The sequence below is a fragment of the Pecten maximus genome, chromosome 6, assembly GCF_902652985.1.
Source record: "Pecten maximus chromosome 6, xPecMax1.1, whole genome shotgun sequence".
Lineage (NCBI taxonomy): Eukaryota > Metazoa > Mollusca > Bivalvia > Pectinida > Pectinidae > Pecten > Pecten maximus.
Window position 1 is genome coordinate 19,497,971 of NC_047020.1, and position 19,442 is coordinate 19,517,412.

The 19,442-nt window shown below is 37.2% G+C and overlaps 1 protein-coding gene across 1 annotated transcript; it reads right to left on the minus strand.

Annotated features, from left to right (window-relative positions):
- Positions 1–3,674: 3,674 nt before the first annotated feature.
- LOC117330090 (uncharacterized protein K02A2.6-like) lies at positions 3,675–7,652 on the minus strand. The gene has a single exon (XM_033888309.1). It carries the CDS (start codon positions 7,650–7,652, stop codon positions 3,675–3,677), a length of 3,978 nt encoding a protein of 1,325 aa, XP_033744200.1.
- Positions 7,653–19,442: the final 11,790 nt, after the last annotated feature.

The window sequence follows — 19,442 nt, forward strand, 5'->3', positions numbered from 1 at the left end:
TACTTTATCACTTCGAGCTACCATTGTACACTATGTACAACCACCCTCGTTTCCAGAGAGGGGTCCACGATAGCTCCACCGGTCAGAGCGCGGCCGGCCACGTGATATCAGATGAAGATCCGCGTGCGTGGTTCGACGCCCCCTACCTGCGCCGGTTGGTGGTTCTCGGGAAGCTGATAAACGAGTCGTTGTTTGCTGTCGTTGTTGTGTCCTAGGACAAGACAGACTTCACCCTACTCCAACAATGTTAGAGGATAACACGGCGAGAAACCTACGACAGGCGCCGTGTAACCTCTAACTTCCCAAGGCGGATTTACACATTCACGATAACCTACATCCATTCTTCATCCCGGCAGCAACTCGGATTGAAAATGGCGGTCCGGGAATTACAAAATATATAGAGAAAAATAAAACAAACGCAAAACTATTTACTGTGTACTTTATATTTGTTTCGCTTTGTGCAAACATTACGTATTCCAATGCCACCATGTTTGAAATAGGCTACGTGAAGTGGTGGAATGATGTAGCAAAGTGTTTTGTATCAAAGTATTATCAATTTTGTTTGAATTATTGATATGATTGATAAAATGAGATGTATGATACATAAACTTTAAATACACACCGTTGTTTAGACTTATATAATAATACTGATAGCATTGTCCCAATCTCTCCGCCCTGAAATCAGGACGGTACTTGCGCAGTGTCAAATACATTTTTGTAGGAGGTCGGTTGAAGCCAGAACAAAAAGACAGCCAGAGACCTTTAGCTAGCTGAAGTTACTTTACCCTGGATGGCATGTGACGGGCCTACCGTTTGTTGCTTAGTGAGGTAGGCCCAACTACGTGAAAGAGACACTGCCTCATAATGAACTGTTCACAGGCGATAAACCCAGCAAACAAACAATCCAGAGTCTCTGATTATTTTTAATCACATCCGGTATCGTGGTTGTATCGGATCATAAAAAGATACCCATGCTAAGTTAATAGCCTTTTATGAAAGCTCTTTATGTTTCATACAGGTAATGAATAATAAACACTCAGCAATTGAAATATCAAAATGCGTTTAAAGATATCAATGATTGATTAACTCCGTATTATATATACTCGTTATACAAATTTGGACGCGAACTAAGCCATACTAACGTTTTTCAAAAGTCGAAAGCAATTTTTTCGAATCCTTCGAGCAACCGTTATAACACACAAAACCCTCTTTTAATGGATCGCCGATTTATCTCCAAAAAGAATACTCGGTATCAATCTGTATTGAGATAACATTATTACATATTTTCTCTGGCCGTTTTCATACATATTCTGTAACTTCAAATTCGTTTTCTAACTACACAGCTTAACAATTTCATGAGACAAAAGGCCAAAGCTACTACAGCTTGTTGTATTAAAGTATTATCTATTCAAATGTAAAACATATGTACTTTGATTGACCTGCCAAGGTACATATGTAGTGCAGAATCGGCAGGAGTATGTATCAAATTATTGACCAAGGTCAATTTCATAGATTCTAGAGGTAGGTCGGTTTACCACCATAATGACCGAATAAAAGGTCCTAAATGTTCATATAAGATATGAAATATATTTGCAAAAGGGTGGAAATACCTTATATTTATTTTAATCGCAGGACATTTTTAAACTGAGGTATAGTGCCGTCACAATGGTTATGACGTAACAAAGCAATATTGTGTCAGTGTTTCTAAAAATAGATACATTAGGCTAATATCTCTAAATATTAACCTACCAACATGACCATGTTTTAGCCAACGAGAATTGAGTAAAATCTGACCATATTTAATATTATACAATTCTTAATTTTGTTTTAGTTATGCAATTGTTAACCTGAGAAAGGTGGTATTTCCCGAGGCCGAAAGTAATCATATATTTCGCGTTTTATGTATGTTTGCTATAATAATTTGTAGATCAGTATCCGAAATACAGCCAGAATATTTCTTATCAAGCTCGACAATAGTTTCGTCTACCATATGGTAAAAGCCCGATGATCGACAATACTCTCGTGTGATTGGTCAAAAATGCTGAAGACTCGGAACATTCCCTTTCACTATTTTAGTCCGGGCTATTAATTTGCGATGTTGACCTTTCGACAGGTTCATGTTAATACTGCATTTTTCTCAAGACCTCTCGGAGGACTCGACCAATCAGAAGACGGCAAAAATAACAGTCATATACACATGTTACAATAAATATTGTCACCTCCACAACATAAACATACACTTTGTTTTTAAAACAATTTCTTTTAAAATATAGGGTTCAAGTACAATGTTTGATTTTAACTTCGTGATTCTAAAACACACAAAAATAGGATTATCACAGGGTTGATTGTGTTACAACCATTCATTTTACTTTATAACATAATACTATTTTTAACACTTTAATTCGTTATTGACAGATACACTAATGTAGTTCATCCCGATCATTTTCAATAACATCCCTTGCTGTGTTCCTGGGAAGTACATCCATTGCGACCAGTCTGCGGGCTTTTAATATTTCATGTGATCGAAAATGCACTTCACTAACCTTTTAATTCATTCTTAATATAATCCGTCTGGTAACAAATTCTAATATTTCTATTTAGTATGGTTTGTTCTATTCTGTGTTAGGGGGCCAATATCGATATTTTAAAGTGCGTTTTGGTGATGCTGCAATGCTCTGGCATTTGCAATTAAGCCAACAATTCATCTGTCAATCGATTGTGTATTGATTCGCACCTGCATCAACGAGCATGAAAAGTCCGATTCCCAGGCTGATTACCTGAGTACCATCAAATTGTCACACCTATCGTTGTACGTTATTCAACTCGCCTCTCATTCCTTCCACCATACCCGTCCATATAGCCAAAACAAAAGTTCGTGATCCACGGATTCTTCTCCGCCGGTAAGTGTTAATGACGGGTGAATGCGAAATCTTTAGCAAGGAAAATAGATAAATTTAGAGTAAAGTAGAAAATCTGATACTTCTCGACTGTGTAGGAGTCATGTACCATATATTACATAAATTGTTTAAGAAATAATTATTTACACATTACAATTTACCTTGGTTTTTACTCTACCAATATCTAGTAATTTATATGAACTAATATGTAATGAACATGATTATCATCCCTACTGACGTTAACATCAAATATGCGTTCATTACTGATGTATGTGAATATGTTAATTGCAAATTACTTGAATATTTTTCAAACCATATTTTTTGTATTTTCTGATTGACATATATAGTATCATGTGATTCACGATAAAATAAGTCATATTGAATTGAAGGGCAAATAAAGACTTGTAAAACAATGTGTTATGTGTGTGTATGGACATGACTCAACACAGATCAACAGTAATACCATGTATTCACTTGAGGTCATTTACATCAATGTGTACATGCCGCCATGCCTGTCGGAAGAGGCCAGAACGAGGCTCGCTATAGTCTATATCACATAAGTGATTGTAGTCCGTTTCAATAAACTAGTACACAACATCTCCCCTCAAGTTTCTGAGTATTATATACATACTTCATAAAAGGTATTATTAAAACAAGTAAAACTAACTCGAAAAGTTACTGACTAGATATTTTCCTAATATCTGACACAAACTATTGCATTAACTAACAAACAACATTTGACTAGAAGTCTGAATTGAACTTGAACACATAAATGAATTACATATCCATTTTCTGTGGGACCTTCGAAACCCTACCACTGCGCGTTCTAACTACACTTGGCTCAACTGTCTTTGACACGTTAGGGCTAGACACACTGACACTAACAGGCTTCCCCGGGGTGCCAACTACCATCTGACTAGAACAATTTTTAGCAAAGGATTTTAGCACAGTTTGTTCATTTGGAAAATTATGCATTCCTTCTGGCTCATCGGGTTCCAGGTTTTCAGGTTCCAGCATTAAGTGACGACGATTCCTTCTAACTGTGCCAGAGGGGCCGTTTACGAGGAATGACCTGTCTGACACTGGTTCTCTAATGGTACCACTATATCCTCCTCCTGGGCCAGATACCCACACCATATCACCAGAGCGTAGCGGTGGGCGTTCCTTAGCCCTTTGGGACCTATCAAAGTTTTGCTTCTGCAACACGCGGTGCTCGCGTTCTTTGGCTCGAAAGTCTGTCAAGTCGGGCCACTTAGGTTCCAGATTATTTGGATTTTCTGGAAGAGTCGTTCTGATTTTACGACCCATTAACAGCTCAGCTGGACTGTGTCCACATCTGAGGGGTGTCGCGCGATATGCCAACAGGGCGAGATACGAATCCTTAGAACCACCAAATAAACGTTTTACCGTTTGGACAGCCCTCTCTGCTTCTCCGTTGCCCTGAGGGTGATGAGGGCTGCTTGTCCTGTGGATGAATCCATACTTGTCTGCAAACTGTTGAAACACAGCGCTCGCGTACTGCGGTCCGTTATCGGACACTAGTGTCTCTGGTATGCCATGTCTTGCGAACATGGACTGTAAGTGCAGTACAATGTCCGGTGATGTTGTCGAACTCAATTTCGCCAACTCGATATACCTCGAGAAATAATCAACTACGAGAAGGTAGTTTGACCCTTTCCAATGAAAAAGGTCGGTGCCCAATTTCTGCCAAGGGCGTTCAGGGAATTCTGAGGGTTTGAGCGGTTCTGGAATGTCCGCCCTCTTTCTGATGCATGTAGTACAGTTCTTAACAACGTCCGCGATTTCACGATTCATTCCAGGCCACCATACAGAGTCCTTGGCGCGTTCCCTACACTTAACAATACCCTGATGACCGTCGTGTAGTTTCTGCATGATTTCAGCGCGAAGTGACGTAGGAATGACTAAACGATTTCCTCTGAGAAGCAGACCTTGACAGACCGACAACTCGTCCTTCACTTGCCAGTAGGGTCTAGTTGCGACCGAGATAGACGGCTTTTCGTATCCAGGCCAGCCGTCCTGACAGTAACTTAATATGATTCCACAGACAGAATCTTCACGGAGTTTTAGTCTTATCTCCTCCAACCGTGCTTCTGAAGCCGGTACGTTCATCAGTATACTGTCGACGTATGCTTCTACTTCCTGATGGAAAGATTCCTCCTCTGGGGGTTCTGATTGTCTTAAAGGGGCTCTCGATAGAGCATCAGCAATGTACAAAAGTTTCCCTGGGACATGGTTGATGTCATAATCATAGCGCATGAGACGCATGCGAAACCGTTGAACTCTGGGTGGTAGTTCGGATAAAGGCTTTGATCCAAGCAAAGAAACCAAAGGCTTGTGATCAGTTTCGATCTGGAAATGCATACCAACCAGTGGGTCTGAAAATTTTTCACAGGCCCAAGTCGCTGCCAGAGCCTCCTTTTCAACTTGCGCATATCGTTGTTCTGTGGCATTCATCGCCCTAGATGCGTAAGCGACTGGTTTCCAGTCCTGGTCACTGTTATCTCGCGGTTTCTGAAGTAGAACGCCTCCCAATCCATAAGACGACGCGTCTGCAGATACCTTAGTAGGAGCAGCTGGATCATAGAGCGACAACACCGGGGTGGAACTTAATTCCTGTTTGATCTGTTGGAATGCTGAAGATTGTGGCGGTCCCCATAGCCAAGTCGTGTCCTTTTGTAGAAGGTCTCTGATAGGCTTAGATTTTTCCGCGATATTGGGTGAAAATCTTCCCAGTTGATTAACGATACCCATGAATCGTCGGACTTCAGACACGTTGCTGGGGGCCTCAAATTTCAATATGGCTTGCACTTTCTTTGGGTCTGGTCGAATCCCAGTAGAGTCAATGATGTGCCCTACGAATGTTACCTGTGGTTTGGAGAACTCACATTTCTCCTCATTCAATGTGACACCAGCTGTCTCAAGTTTTTTCAACACGCTTTCAAGTCTTTGGTCATGTTCCTCTTGATTAGTACCAAATATGAGTACATCGTCCATTTGGCACACTACTCCGAGCTCACTATCAAGTAACTGTGACATGCGTCTCTGGAAGTGCTCCGGGGCTGACGAGATACCAAATGGTAAGCGGTTAAAGCAATACCGTCCAAAGGGTGTGATAAATGTTGTCAGTAATCTTGAGGTTTGTTCTAGAGGAATCTGCCAGAATCCAGCTTTCGCATCTATTTTCGAAAACACCTTAGCACCGGTCAGACTGTGTAAGGTTTGTTCCACACTTGGAAGTTGATGGTGTTCTCTACGCACTGATTTATTCAACTGAGTAAGGTCTACACATATGCGAACTCTCCCATCTTTCTTAGGTACGACCACTAGACCGGAACACCAATCTGTAGGTTCCACTACTGGAGAAATAACGCCCTGCTGTTCCATTCTCTGAAGTTCGTCCTTCACCTTGTCGAGTAATGGTAAGGCTACCCGTCTAGCCGTTGTAATAGCATAGGGCTTTGCGTCCTCTCTTAATTCAATCTTGTATTCTCCATGAAACTTACCAAGTCCACTAAATAGCTTTGGAAACTGTTTCTTTTTCTCTTCAATCTGGACTGACTGTTGATGTATGTCTGCGACTGTTTTAACCAAGTTAAGTTTCTCTATAGCAGGTCTACCTAGTAATGCTCTGTTCAAAGTTTTGATGACATACACTTCTGTTGTAGCTTGTACTCCCTTCTCTGTAGTGAGAGTGCTCATGAATTTACCCAAAACTCTTAATCGGTTTTTTCCTGGGCCCTGTAGTAGTTTAGAAGTTTTCTCTAACTCCAACCCTTTTAACTTGTTGAATGTCACTTCCGGTATGGCAGTGACGTCTGCTCCAGTGTCTATTTTAAACTCAACCGGCAGACCATCCATACATAAACTAACGGTCCATGGTTTACTGCTATCATCGATAGATCCTAGAAACTGGTATCCATCATCCTTGTACTGCTCAATTTCACTGAGAGTTGTTCTACACTTCTTCTCAAAATGTCCTTTCTTGGAACATTTCCTGCACGTGGCATTAAAAGCTGGACATTTGTCCTTTCTGTGTTTGAAACCACATCTCTGACACTCCTGGTTAGCTTGACCTTGAAACTTACTAGTGTGTGACTTATCATATTGTCTCTTACTGCCATGATGTTTATATCCTTTCTTAGAATTCTTTGACAGTGCATCAACACTAGAACTTGGGGTGGTGGTAGTAACTACAGAGTCTCTGACGACTGTTTGCTGCTTTTTTACAGCTTCACTTTGTCTCACCTGGGCCACAGCTTTCTCCAATGTCAGAGTAGCATCTAGTTGGAGCTTTTCTGATAGTTTACTATCGCGTATACCTACTACGATCCTATCTCGTATCATCTCATCCCTGAGTTGTCCATATTCGCAGTGCTCCACCAGTCCGTATAATGCTGTGATAAAACTATCAGCCGCCTCACCTTCGTTTTGTTTTCTGTGGTTAAATTTGGCGCGCTCAAATATGGTATTTCTCCTCGTGATAAAATACCCGTTAAATCTAGCTGAAACAACGGTGTACTTTTTCATATCGGCAGCACTCATTCCAAATGATTTCACGATATTTTCCGCCTCTCCTCCCATGGAGTAAATAAGGGTATTGACTTGAACAACTTCATCTTTCGTCAGTAGCTCAGACGCAATTCTAAAACGCTCAAAACGTTTAAACCAGGAAGTCCACTCTTCCGGCTTCGAAAATGTGAAGTTTTCAGGGGGTTGAACATGATATGAAGCCATGATTTGTAATATATGCAAGTCAACACGTACCCAAATGGCAAAAGTTCGTTCAGCTCCTCTCGTCGAACACGTGGTTCAGATCTACGAACAGGACGATCGTTATTAACCACACTTTTTAACGGCATTCATCGTCAAACTGCCTCTGTGCTGTTGTAGGTTCATTTCTGACACCATGTTATGTGTGTGTATGGACATGACTCAACACAGATCAACAGTAATACCATGTATTCACTTGAGGTCATTTACATCAATGTGTACATGCCGCCATGCCTGTCGGAAGAGGCCAGAACGAGGCTCGCTATAGTCTATATCACATAAGTGATTGTAGTCCGTTTCAATAAACTAGTACACAACACAATGGTTGTCGGAGTGTTTCTAAAATCGGCTATAAACTACATCCCCTTGGTACTGTCCAACAATCTCAAATCTATTCACCGAAGTCATAACATAGGCAATACATGTTTGAAACTATTGATGAATTAGAGAACTATATTTTTATTGCACAAGATTACTGTTTTATTTAGGTGGTGTTTATAATGAATCATTGGATATCAACAAATGATTTACATAGCAGTCTCTATCCTTACATTGTATAAGTCTTTCTGACGTTTGTTGATATTTTAATCAATGATCAATAATACTTTTATAGCCTCCTGATTTCGGTTCGTTCATACCTGATTTTATTAGCCTGAAAAGTACATGTACAAATAGTAGTAATAATAAGTAGTGATATTCCTTTTAAAAAAGGGATATTTGATGAAAAAGCTCAATCAATTATGGCGTTGATTATGTGTTCATGTGTCAAGGAAAACACTCGATGTTGTCATCATGCTTTTAATCTGATATTAACTTGTTTTTTCCGATCTGTAATTTAGTGTAAAGGTAGAATCTGTTATCTGCATGAAATATTATTTTAGCCACGTAACCTTGCTGAAGTACTTGTCGTTATTAGCTGAGATAATAGAGTTACCGGAAAAGATAAATTTGACAGAATGGAATCGTATTTCAAAGTCAATAACGCGTGAAACGATCATCCAATTTACTATTTACAGTCAGGAAAATTTGTAATCCTATCGGAAATCATACACCCGAACTGTCAATTCAATTATTATTATCTTTTCATTTGATTTTTTGTTTTCAGAATCACATTGGATATATCGAATAACATTTGTGTCGTGTAAAATGAGCTGTAAAAGAACCTAATGAGTATTTATGATTGAGCTGTATTTCTATCTCTGAGTGGGTAGAAATTCTATCTAAATATTGACAAAGAGGTATTTTTTTCGTGAAATAAATATATTCGTATGTATATGTTAGTAACCATCACTTATAACACAACCAATTCATTTTACTTGTCAATATTGTTTTAACAGTGAGAAATGCTGATTATAACCGACCACGGAAAGCTTCGCGCGTTTAAAAAGTTATATCAGGCTGTAATTGGTCCAATTATGCAATCACAGCGTGTTATACCTATAACATCGCATATGTTCCCAGGACGTTGTGTTAGTAGGATAGTTGATACGTGTGGTATATAGGTAACTGTGATCTCTATCATTACGGAACAGAAGGTTTGTGTATCCACCATTCATGTTTAGTTTCATCGGGAAAATCCCATGTTTACAAAATACGTGAGCACAAATGGAAACGAGATGAGTTTTTCATCATGTAAGAAGGAGGCTATAGTAATACCATAGCATTTAACGAAAATGTTATCTCAAAAGACTGGATTATTAAGAAATGAACAATCAATTCGATCAATAAACTATCTCTAAAACAGTAAAGGGTAATCATCATCTTTATCATCATTTAATTGTTTAATTCCTATATGTCAGTCTATTTATAACGTACATGAACTATTGTGTACTGCTATAATGACGTTATGTTCATTTTTATAATTTATAGTAATACTAAAGTGTACGTATACATATATGTGTATATTAAGCGTAATGGACATGTACTGTTGTAATTGTGTAATAATATATTACATTGTATTGTTTTGTAATGTCTCTCTGATTTGTTGAAAAACACAAAGAAATAAAGAATCTGAATCTGAACTGTCATGTCAACCTAACAAAGACGATCGCATTCGTTCCATACTTCTTCCATAACTGCTTCTCAGCTAACACCACACCATCAACTGTACAATGCCTTAAGGCGTCATATCGTGTCAGTATACGACACTTAAAAAACCAAGAATAAGGGAATGACGTCATCCGTCCCTGACACTATTTTCTTATTTTGAAATGAGAAACCCAATTAAAAATACGTGCGTAAATATTCAATGTTATCCGAAATCTAATACCATCCCATAGGACTAATAATCTGCCCCAATAACATGGAATACAGATGTGATATGATACCTCTAGTTTCGGTGGTGTGTGTGTGTATTTGGGGAATAGACTATTGTTGATTTACCTCCTCACAGCAGCTGAATTAAGCCCCGTACGACAATGGCGCTGATAAAATTTACGAAGTGGAATTTAAAACACCGCAAATAGAGACATGATATCGGGAGAGACAAACACCTCACAAAATGAACCCCTGGTTATAAAGAGGATACGGATATACCATACAACAGCATGAAACTCATCGGGTCAATTTTATCTCTTAAAGACAACTGAAGCAGAGGTATACTGTTATCATGCCAGCGGGATTTGCTTTTTTCAACAGTGGTCTAGTTCATACTATAAACAAGTATTACATGTACTTATCAAAGAGAACACAATTATAAAAGTGTGTAAAATGTGTACTGTTCTCGGGGTATGCGATATGACGTTTGCCTGCATAGCATTGTCATTTAACTCGCCCATACACACCATATCAAGACCGTTCAATTCTTAAGTTGAAGCAAACTAAAAAGGTGTATAATAATAGTCCCAAATGTAAACTTTAATACATGAAAGCCAACTGATATCTGGAATACTGGAGAGTTTCATGTTTACGGTCAATGCATCTCAGGCCATAGTAAAAACTATATGAACAAAATCGAAACATTTTTTTCCTGCTGTGAGTTGATACCCAATCATACATGTGAAATTATGTTTGCTTATATTTTAGTCTGTAAATCGTTGTTTGAACACGTGAAAGTTATCACTACTTTTTATTAAATTAGCGCTAATATGTAGTTAAAAGCAATCCTTTACCAAACAGTATAGATAATCTATCCATTGTTAACATTTTACCAGACGAGAAAGATACCGGGTTTTTTTTTTTTTGTTGATTTGAAAGGATTTCGTTTTCACACAATGCCTAGCAGGCCGTGTGGTGTTAACGTACCGGTACAATAAACGTGGTTACCTAGTAGATACATTCTCAATTTCCACGATAGTCCACTCCCTTCTTTGGGCTGTACATGTGTCAATAGAAAACTTGTAAGTTTCGTCACTAATGCAATTTTCAAATACAATATATCCAATATTTCTGGTCATTTTTTTTAGCCTCATAATTTGCAAATTTAAAGTGTCGTATTCTGAAATGCAATTAACCAAACACTGCACCCCTTAGAATACCAATACATCTATATCATGTATATCAAGATTATAGAATATAGATTTTTTTCACAAATGCAAAGCAGAAGCGAGACATTGCACCAACTTACATTGTAAGGTTTTCAAAAAGAAACAAATTCATGTTTCTGTTTATTCGTTTTACAAAACAAAAATACAAAATACGAATAATATATGCATTAAAAAGCTTGGGGAACAGCCACATAATCTTTGATGCCATATTCTAATAACAAGATACTGCCTGAACTTGAAAAATAAAATAGATACAAAAACTAAAAAGTAGGTAGAAGTGCTGAAAAAATAATGTTATTAGTTATCATTAACTATATAAGAAGCTGCTTCAACTTTACAACTGGTACTTTTCTGATTCCCTGGAAAACAAAGAATTTGTGTTGTGAATCCCCGGCTAGGAGAGGTTGTGTTGTGATTCCTCAGTCAAAAGAGGATGCGTTGTGAATCCAAGGCCAGAAGAGGATGCGTTGTGAGTCCCCCTGCAAGGAGAGGTTTTGTTGCGAATCCCCGGCAAGGAGAGATAGTGTTGTGAATTTCTGGTCAGCAGACTGAATCTTTGGCCAGGAGGGACTGTGTTGTGAATTCGAGGACTAAAAAGACTACATTCCAGGCCAGGCGAAGTTGAATTCTTGCTAGAAGTTGCTGAATCCATAACGAGGAGAGGTTTTGTCTTTCTTATCTTGATTTGTAAAAAGTATCTCTAGCAACGCCTAGATTCGAACTCAGAAAGGTTCGAAAAAATCGATTGTATCTAATTGAAAACAGGAATTCGGCTACCGCATAAAATGTCATGAAAGAGTCTATATGAATTCTTACACCGAACTTCGAGGTCGAAGGAGCCTCAACTTTGGAGTTCGAAGCCGGAATTAACAGTTTATTGAAAACTGAAGTAAAATCCATTGCGGCCTCAGAAAACAGTTCATCGGGTTATTCCCAACACCCCGGGGAAGGGTTTTGGTTGCTGACTGATAAGGAATGAAACAACTGTATACTGTTTATTAAACCCTGCTATGAGAGACTCTGTTGTGATTCCCAAGCAAGGAGAGAATGTATTTTGAGTTTCCGGTCAGGAGAGACTGTTTTATAAGTGCCCGGCCAGCAATGGCTGAATACCCACCAAAGAGGCTGCTTTGTAAATCCCTGCTGGCAAGAAGAGTTCCTACCCAAGAACGACGGAATATCCAGTCAGGAAAGGATGTTTGTGAATTCCCTACCAGAAAAGTCTGCATTCACGCCAGAAGAGACTGTGTTGTGAATCCTTAGTAAGGAGAAACTGAATCCCCAGTCGGGAGAGGATGTATTGTGAATTCCCTACCAGGAAAGTCTGAATGAACGCCAGAAGAGGCTGTGTTGTGAATCCTTAGCCAGGAGAGACTGAATCCCCACCAGGAGAGGATGTTTTGTGAATCCCTAGCCAGGAGAGACTGAATCCTGCCCAGGACAGACTATGTTGTGAATCCCCAGCCAGCAAAGGCTGTATTGTTAATCCACGGCCATAAAAGGCTATGTGTTGATTTCCCAGTTAGGAATGGCTGGATTCCCGACCAGGAGACTCTGTGTTACCGTGATCCGTGATAACATGTTCATCGAGGCAATTTACATGAAACATGAAACGCTACTATCAAAAATATTACAGCTGACATGATGTACTACATATTTTGTTTTACTGCCGATATGATATATATTTGAGCTGACACATGTTCTCTACGGAGGATAAACAATTAACACAGCCTTATCATACTGTGAACTATCTCGCTCTCTTTCTCTCTCTCTTAACCAACTACTAAAAACTAAATTGCTTTGTTCTTATTAAAATCTCGAACACTGATTCAACTCCGATCAATTTGTTTAGCTGCCAACGTATATTATGTTATCAAGTCATATCGGGCCCAATACTAGCCAGAAAACTCGTACTTTTGTGGACACGTCTGTATACAATGTACATGTAGCAGTAGAGATATTAGATCAATGTAGCTTGGGATTTCAACAATTAATCTTCCGAAACTTACCGACAGCAGATGCATGTTATATATCGACCGACGCATATATCATAATATAACCATATGTTACTCAACTGACATTGATACAAATGAGATGTTTTTTTTATTTATGATGTTATATGTTTGTCACGAAAAAGCAGAATTCGGCTCTATCGAAGTAAACGTTTTAAAAATCATTTAACAACACAACTTTAGTTTTGAAACAGTCTGCAATCTGTTGTCCAATGTATCATTGCTTACGGGCCACGGACAACAGTCGATATGTTATTACATGTAATTAAATACACACAAAGCAAACATAACACATCGACGCTGATTTTTTAAAGCTTACACATTCATTGATATACATTATCTAAATCATACGACATTCCTTTTGTTTTGTTAGTAGGTGATAATTATATGTATTGCATATTTTGAAATTAGTTATATCAGCTTACGTATGTTAAGGACGCTTGTTGGCCTGGATGAGAGTGTGCGATAGGTCCTATGTGGGAGGAGAATTGAGTACCCGAGGAAAACCCACTTGGTCGAGTAAGTGACTATATACCATTCCGGTCAATTCAAACCCCGTCCGCTTAGGTGAACGGCACTGTGCCAACCGACCACCCTGTCACTGCTTACACGTGTTGATGTTATCGTTAATACGGTATCATAATTGTACCCAGAACAATCTTCTTCGGTCTCAAACCAATATTAAATAATGCCTCGTGTATCATGTTGATTTATAATTTCTTGTTTCTAAGAATAAAGAATGCAAATGTGTAAACCAAACAAAAACAGAATTAGTTCAAATGTACTTATTATTTAATCGGATTACTCAACAATGTCATGCAATATTTCAATGGATTAATTTTATCACATATGTAACAAAATTCATATACAATATTTACAAAAACCCTTCATACAACACAATTCACCGTAAATTGTAGTAATTAAACAACTTTGCCGTTACGCCATATTAAACACAGCGGAATGATAAGTAGATGATAACGTTACGAATGTTAAGACAGTACCCTTGAATTGGACTAAAATGTATTATTGTAATGCACTCTGTTTTACTTTTCAATGTGATGGTTTGTTTTGACAAATTGCTGTTCCCAATTTCCTCAGAGGACAATTAAGTGAAATTTATGAGTTTTCAAAATTACAACACAACCATAAATGTTATATAAAGCAAATTTCTAAGACGCAAAAATGCAATGAAACAAGCATGAATACGTCGTCCATTTATTTCGTGTAAAAGGGAGAAACATCATCTGCCATTATCTAATGCACTATATGTGTAGCGGAACAACGACACAATTATAAAGCTACTTATTAGTTTCCTTTTAGAGAATATCCAAATAAGAGGATTTCTGAAACAGGTAATATCACTTGTGTTGTGCCTACTTTGGAATCTCTCTAGACATCAACAAATTAGTGTGCTAGTAATATTTAGTTAAGCTTTTATGGTACTATTAATAAAATGGCTTACAGCAATATACCTTCCTATAGTGTTATACTATATGATAAATCATCGCTAATTTGAATTTGAAATTATATGCACAATCTCCTACCATTCATTTACGACGTATTTGCAGTGAACGGAGTAATGACCGATAATATAAAAATAAGTTATCAACAATACATCTGCTACCTACTGACAGTTACTTTATTAGTTTACTAGTTTGTGTCACTTATAAAATTGAGAAATGTCAGTGCCCGTGATTTTATCATGTATAGTTGCCACGTTACCTGATATTGGTTGGAACTAATTATGGTCATAGTGCTAGCTCTGTTAATCAAACAAACATTATATCAATATTTTTTCTGAGGGAACAGTTCCAAACCCATTTATCCTGGAGTTTAATAGTTATGATGACTGAATATAAAGTTCTTCGCCTACGGGTAAATCCCCCTCACGTAAGGCTACTTTAATATATGGACGGCCCACGACGTCCAATACATTATCATTCACCTATATTGACGTGAAGCATGCTGTCCAGTGCTAAAAAGGACCTACTTAAAATGTCTCGTTGGCATAAATCTTTCTTAACAATTAAGTCTTCGCTGTTATAATTTCAGCACCGAGCATATCTACACGTCTCCAACGCCTGCACATTCTACCCCACGCTGTTTTGGTGCCTGTACAAGTTCTAGACTTTCACATCTTGATTCCTACGCATATCCCAAATTTTAACAATACTTGATCACTTTTATCAATACCAATCATCCATAATTTTAGATATTTAATGACTACCCATCACTCAGATGTTAATGCCCATCTTTACAACTTTCAATGAATCCTCCATCACATACACTCTTACAACTTTAGTGTCTACACAACACATACTCTTACAAATTTTAATGACAACACATTGCTTCCATCTCTGACAATTTCTAATGACTCCACATCACCCAAACTTTTATTTTTATGACTACACAACTCCTACACTTTTATAATTTTAAGGATTTCCCATCGCCCATGCATTTCCAATATTTAGTGCCTCCACATCGCTCATATTTCTAAAAGATTAAATGACTACTCACTGTTCCTACTTTTGAAATAAGGGCGATAAAAAAAACTAATTGTGTGTTTTAAATTGTTTAGTGTTAGCGCTGTGTAAAACAGGCACATGCTCGATCCCTATCTTATATTCTTCTTTAAAGATGTAAGAAATCACACATTTTATCCTCAACACAGTATTTATTTCGATAATAACCAGATTGTTAATGCAAATATATTGATTAGTAGCTAACAAATGTTAAAAAGATTCTATGATGTAACAACTGCAACAACTTCCATCTTCAATTAAGTTGCTATTTTCATTGCTAGTTTTATCTTTCTTATTTGGATATTGATTGTTTTGTTTTTATTTAAGATCATATTGATTTAATTAAGATACTTGTTTTGCATTGAAGACTCCCACGGGTATTACTTAATCGATACAAACCTTAGTTTAGTTTACTTTACAGAAAGTAACTGCAGTTAGTATAGTAATATAGTACCATTATCAAGACCTTACCTAATAGCCTCCATATATTTCTGCAAACGACCTAAAAAGCAGTGGTATATACCACATGATATATTATAATACGTTTGATATTTCGAACCAAAATGTAAAGGACTGTAAAGATTTGTCTTTACGTTGTTATACTAATTATATAAGATATTTTATCACGTGATCGACGTGTTTCTAGTGAATTCGCTGATGTGATATGTCTAAAATTGTCACTATTGTAGTGTTATATAGAGCGATTTTCATTGGCCGCGTAAGTCAGGGATCGATTGTGACATCATAATTTTGTCCACTAAATTTTTACTGGGTGATGTCATAATTTAATTTCGATTTCATTGAGATTTTATTAAACTCATCTCGAAGTTTTAAGCTTTGCTCGCCAAGGCTCCCAAATTTAAGGGGAAAAAAGACTTGCATCATACAATTTCATGGGAAATTAAGCTAATTTAAGGTCTCATATTGATGACGGGATCATACCTATCAAATGTAGCATCAAATTAAAGAATATTCTTAAATTAGTATGAACAGGTATTCTTGGTGATAACCTGCATTATCAATCAGGTGATATGTTCATAACACATGTCATCTTCATACAGTGTTTGCATATAAACAAACAAATGTACCATTGATCAATTATTATCTACCCATGAAATAATAACAATATCAAAATCACGCCAGTCTTAAAAATGAATGTGGTATTGTAGAACAGGTGAAATTGATGCTCAAAAATATTAGAAAACTAAAAATATATGCATGTACTAATTATATTGTAGAAAAACTGCATGACGATTACTCTTATCACTTATACCAAATCTGACATTTGCATACATGTACAATTGCACGTTATAATTTCATAATTCGATTGGTTTTCTGTGTCATAATGATTATTTCAATTTGTGAACGATGTTTGTTTTTCTCAAAACGTTGTTATGCGTTTTTAAAGAATATACAGTTCTATTGGAAAAAATATTTCAAAATATCAAAATTCTGGACATCATTTAATCTTTGATAATGTTTGAAAATAATTGGAAATAAGACAAAAAGGATGGTATTGATATGTATCGATTTTTAGTATAATTAAAGATAACACTGCATAACACGCAGCACATTTGATTTCTATTTCATTGACAACATGCATACACTAATAGTCTGGCTAGCTTTGAAATAGTGTTTTGATAAAACGCTATATCTTGATATACGTTACATTTGTCGATAAATACATCATTTCATTGTTCTACTAATCTAATGCCAGAGGCAATATTTATGTATATACAGGTAAATAAATGACGTGAATTGTGTGTGGGCCAAGGAAATGAACCATGTAACTAAGTAAATGCGTCAGGTAGAATGTTGCTGGGAAACGGTGAAATAATTCAATATCAACATTGTGCGCGAATATATCACATAAGGAGAAATCCGTGCAATTTAAGGGCTTCATTATCAAATTATGTTTATCAAACAAGCATAGGTGTGCTTAAAATGTTATACAATTGATAGTACGTTGTATAAGTTTAGAGAACAAAGGTAAATCAGACGAAATTATTATCGCACTGGTCACTACCGTGGAGTAATGTCATGATAGTTTCCTTGTGACAACAAAAGAAAATAACACGTGTAAATATTAAGGGATGGTAGTGTTTATATTAATACAGTGTCAGCATGTTATGTAAGTAGTGACTTGTCATGTTAAAAGGAACTCGAGACAACGTGTAGAATTTCAGTGTGAAGTGTTATCTTACAACGTTAAAATGTAATATATATGTAACAAATACAATATTGTTACAATTAACATGTCATAGTATTCTGAAAAAATTATATACATGTATGTGGGTGGCATCTTAAATAAATTTTGGTTTCAATTCCATCCGTAATATAAGACAAGCTGATTATGTAACTGTATCAATGTAACACATGAACAAAGTAATAAAAATGTATTTCCTATGTAGAAGTTGAGGAAAATAAAGGTGTCGGTTTGAGGTGAAAAGCCGATCCTTTTACACCTATATTTGATATAAAAGTTTTCGGGTGTGCTCATGTTATTCATCATGCATAGATCTATTTATAGAATGAAGTTTTAAAACTACCAATGTTAGACATGATGAGCTACAGCACCAGGTTAGTCACCTTAATAGGGAACCAAGTCCACAAGATACGGCGAGACCAACTAGACAATGAAATAGCATTCAATTATCGTAGGCTAGTGACAGAAGGCATATACCAGAACCACAAGAGATAAACATGTACAGGACAAATAGACAAGATTGATTAAAACCGAGTCGGTGTCACCATTTACTGGACGGAGAAATTATCACTACAGACGTTTCCTCCCACCAAAACCAGCCCAACCAACATCCCTAGGGTTCTTTATTTGTTGTAAAGACAAATAGTAACGCAAACTTACCTCGATTCGTAGAAGCCGTTCTCATTTAAAATGGTTGACTGTCTTCGCCGTCCAAATTCAATGTAACAAATGTCTTTTAGAACGATTCTGCCGAGTTTCTGATGAGGCGCCGCCAAAAACAGGATCAGTAGATACGAAGGTACACTATATCACTTTGTCTGTATGTCTCTCGTGAATCCTTCTGATCTCCGAGTCCCAAAATCCTTAACAACTCGTTCGCACATATTCTACTGTTGATCTTCTCTAGATGTGAAAATCGCGCAATGAAAGTTTCTCGTGGCGATAATACAATTAAATAAATATTTAATGAGCCGTCCACTAGTCTGTGAGTGTCTAACAGGCCAGACCAGGTATAGTCATTATTCCTCAATTTACCGCCTTTCGAAGGAATCTACAGAATAACGATATACCACGTGATTTTCGCTCCAACATCCTGGATTTCTTTTGGAGTGTCGAGTTTCTCATTACTGGTTAGTTAGCACCCACTGTTCAAATGTTCTAGTGAATATTAAACTACTTCTTTCAAACTTTAAAAAAAAATCAAATCTGATCCAATTAAAGAAAAATTGTAAGAAACATTTTTCAAATTATTATAATCGTAAGTTTGCTATAAATATACACTAGAGGACTTAATGTCGATATACCTTATTAAGTAGGACTGGCCCTATAACACGCGATCCCAACGGTATATATATAGTTATTTCTCCGAAACCTACACACTGCCATTGGTAGCCTTCCAGTGAGGCTGACCATTCAACGAGTTGGCGACTATTAATTATTCAAAACAGTTGGTTAACGGTGAAGTTTTCTTTCCTTTCTGACACCAATGTTAGACTATCTCTCCTCTGTACCCTGTACCCTATACAATA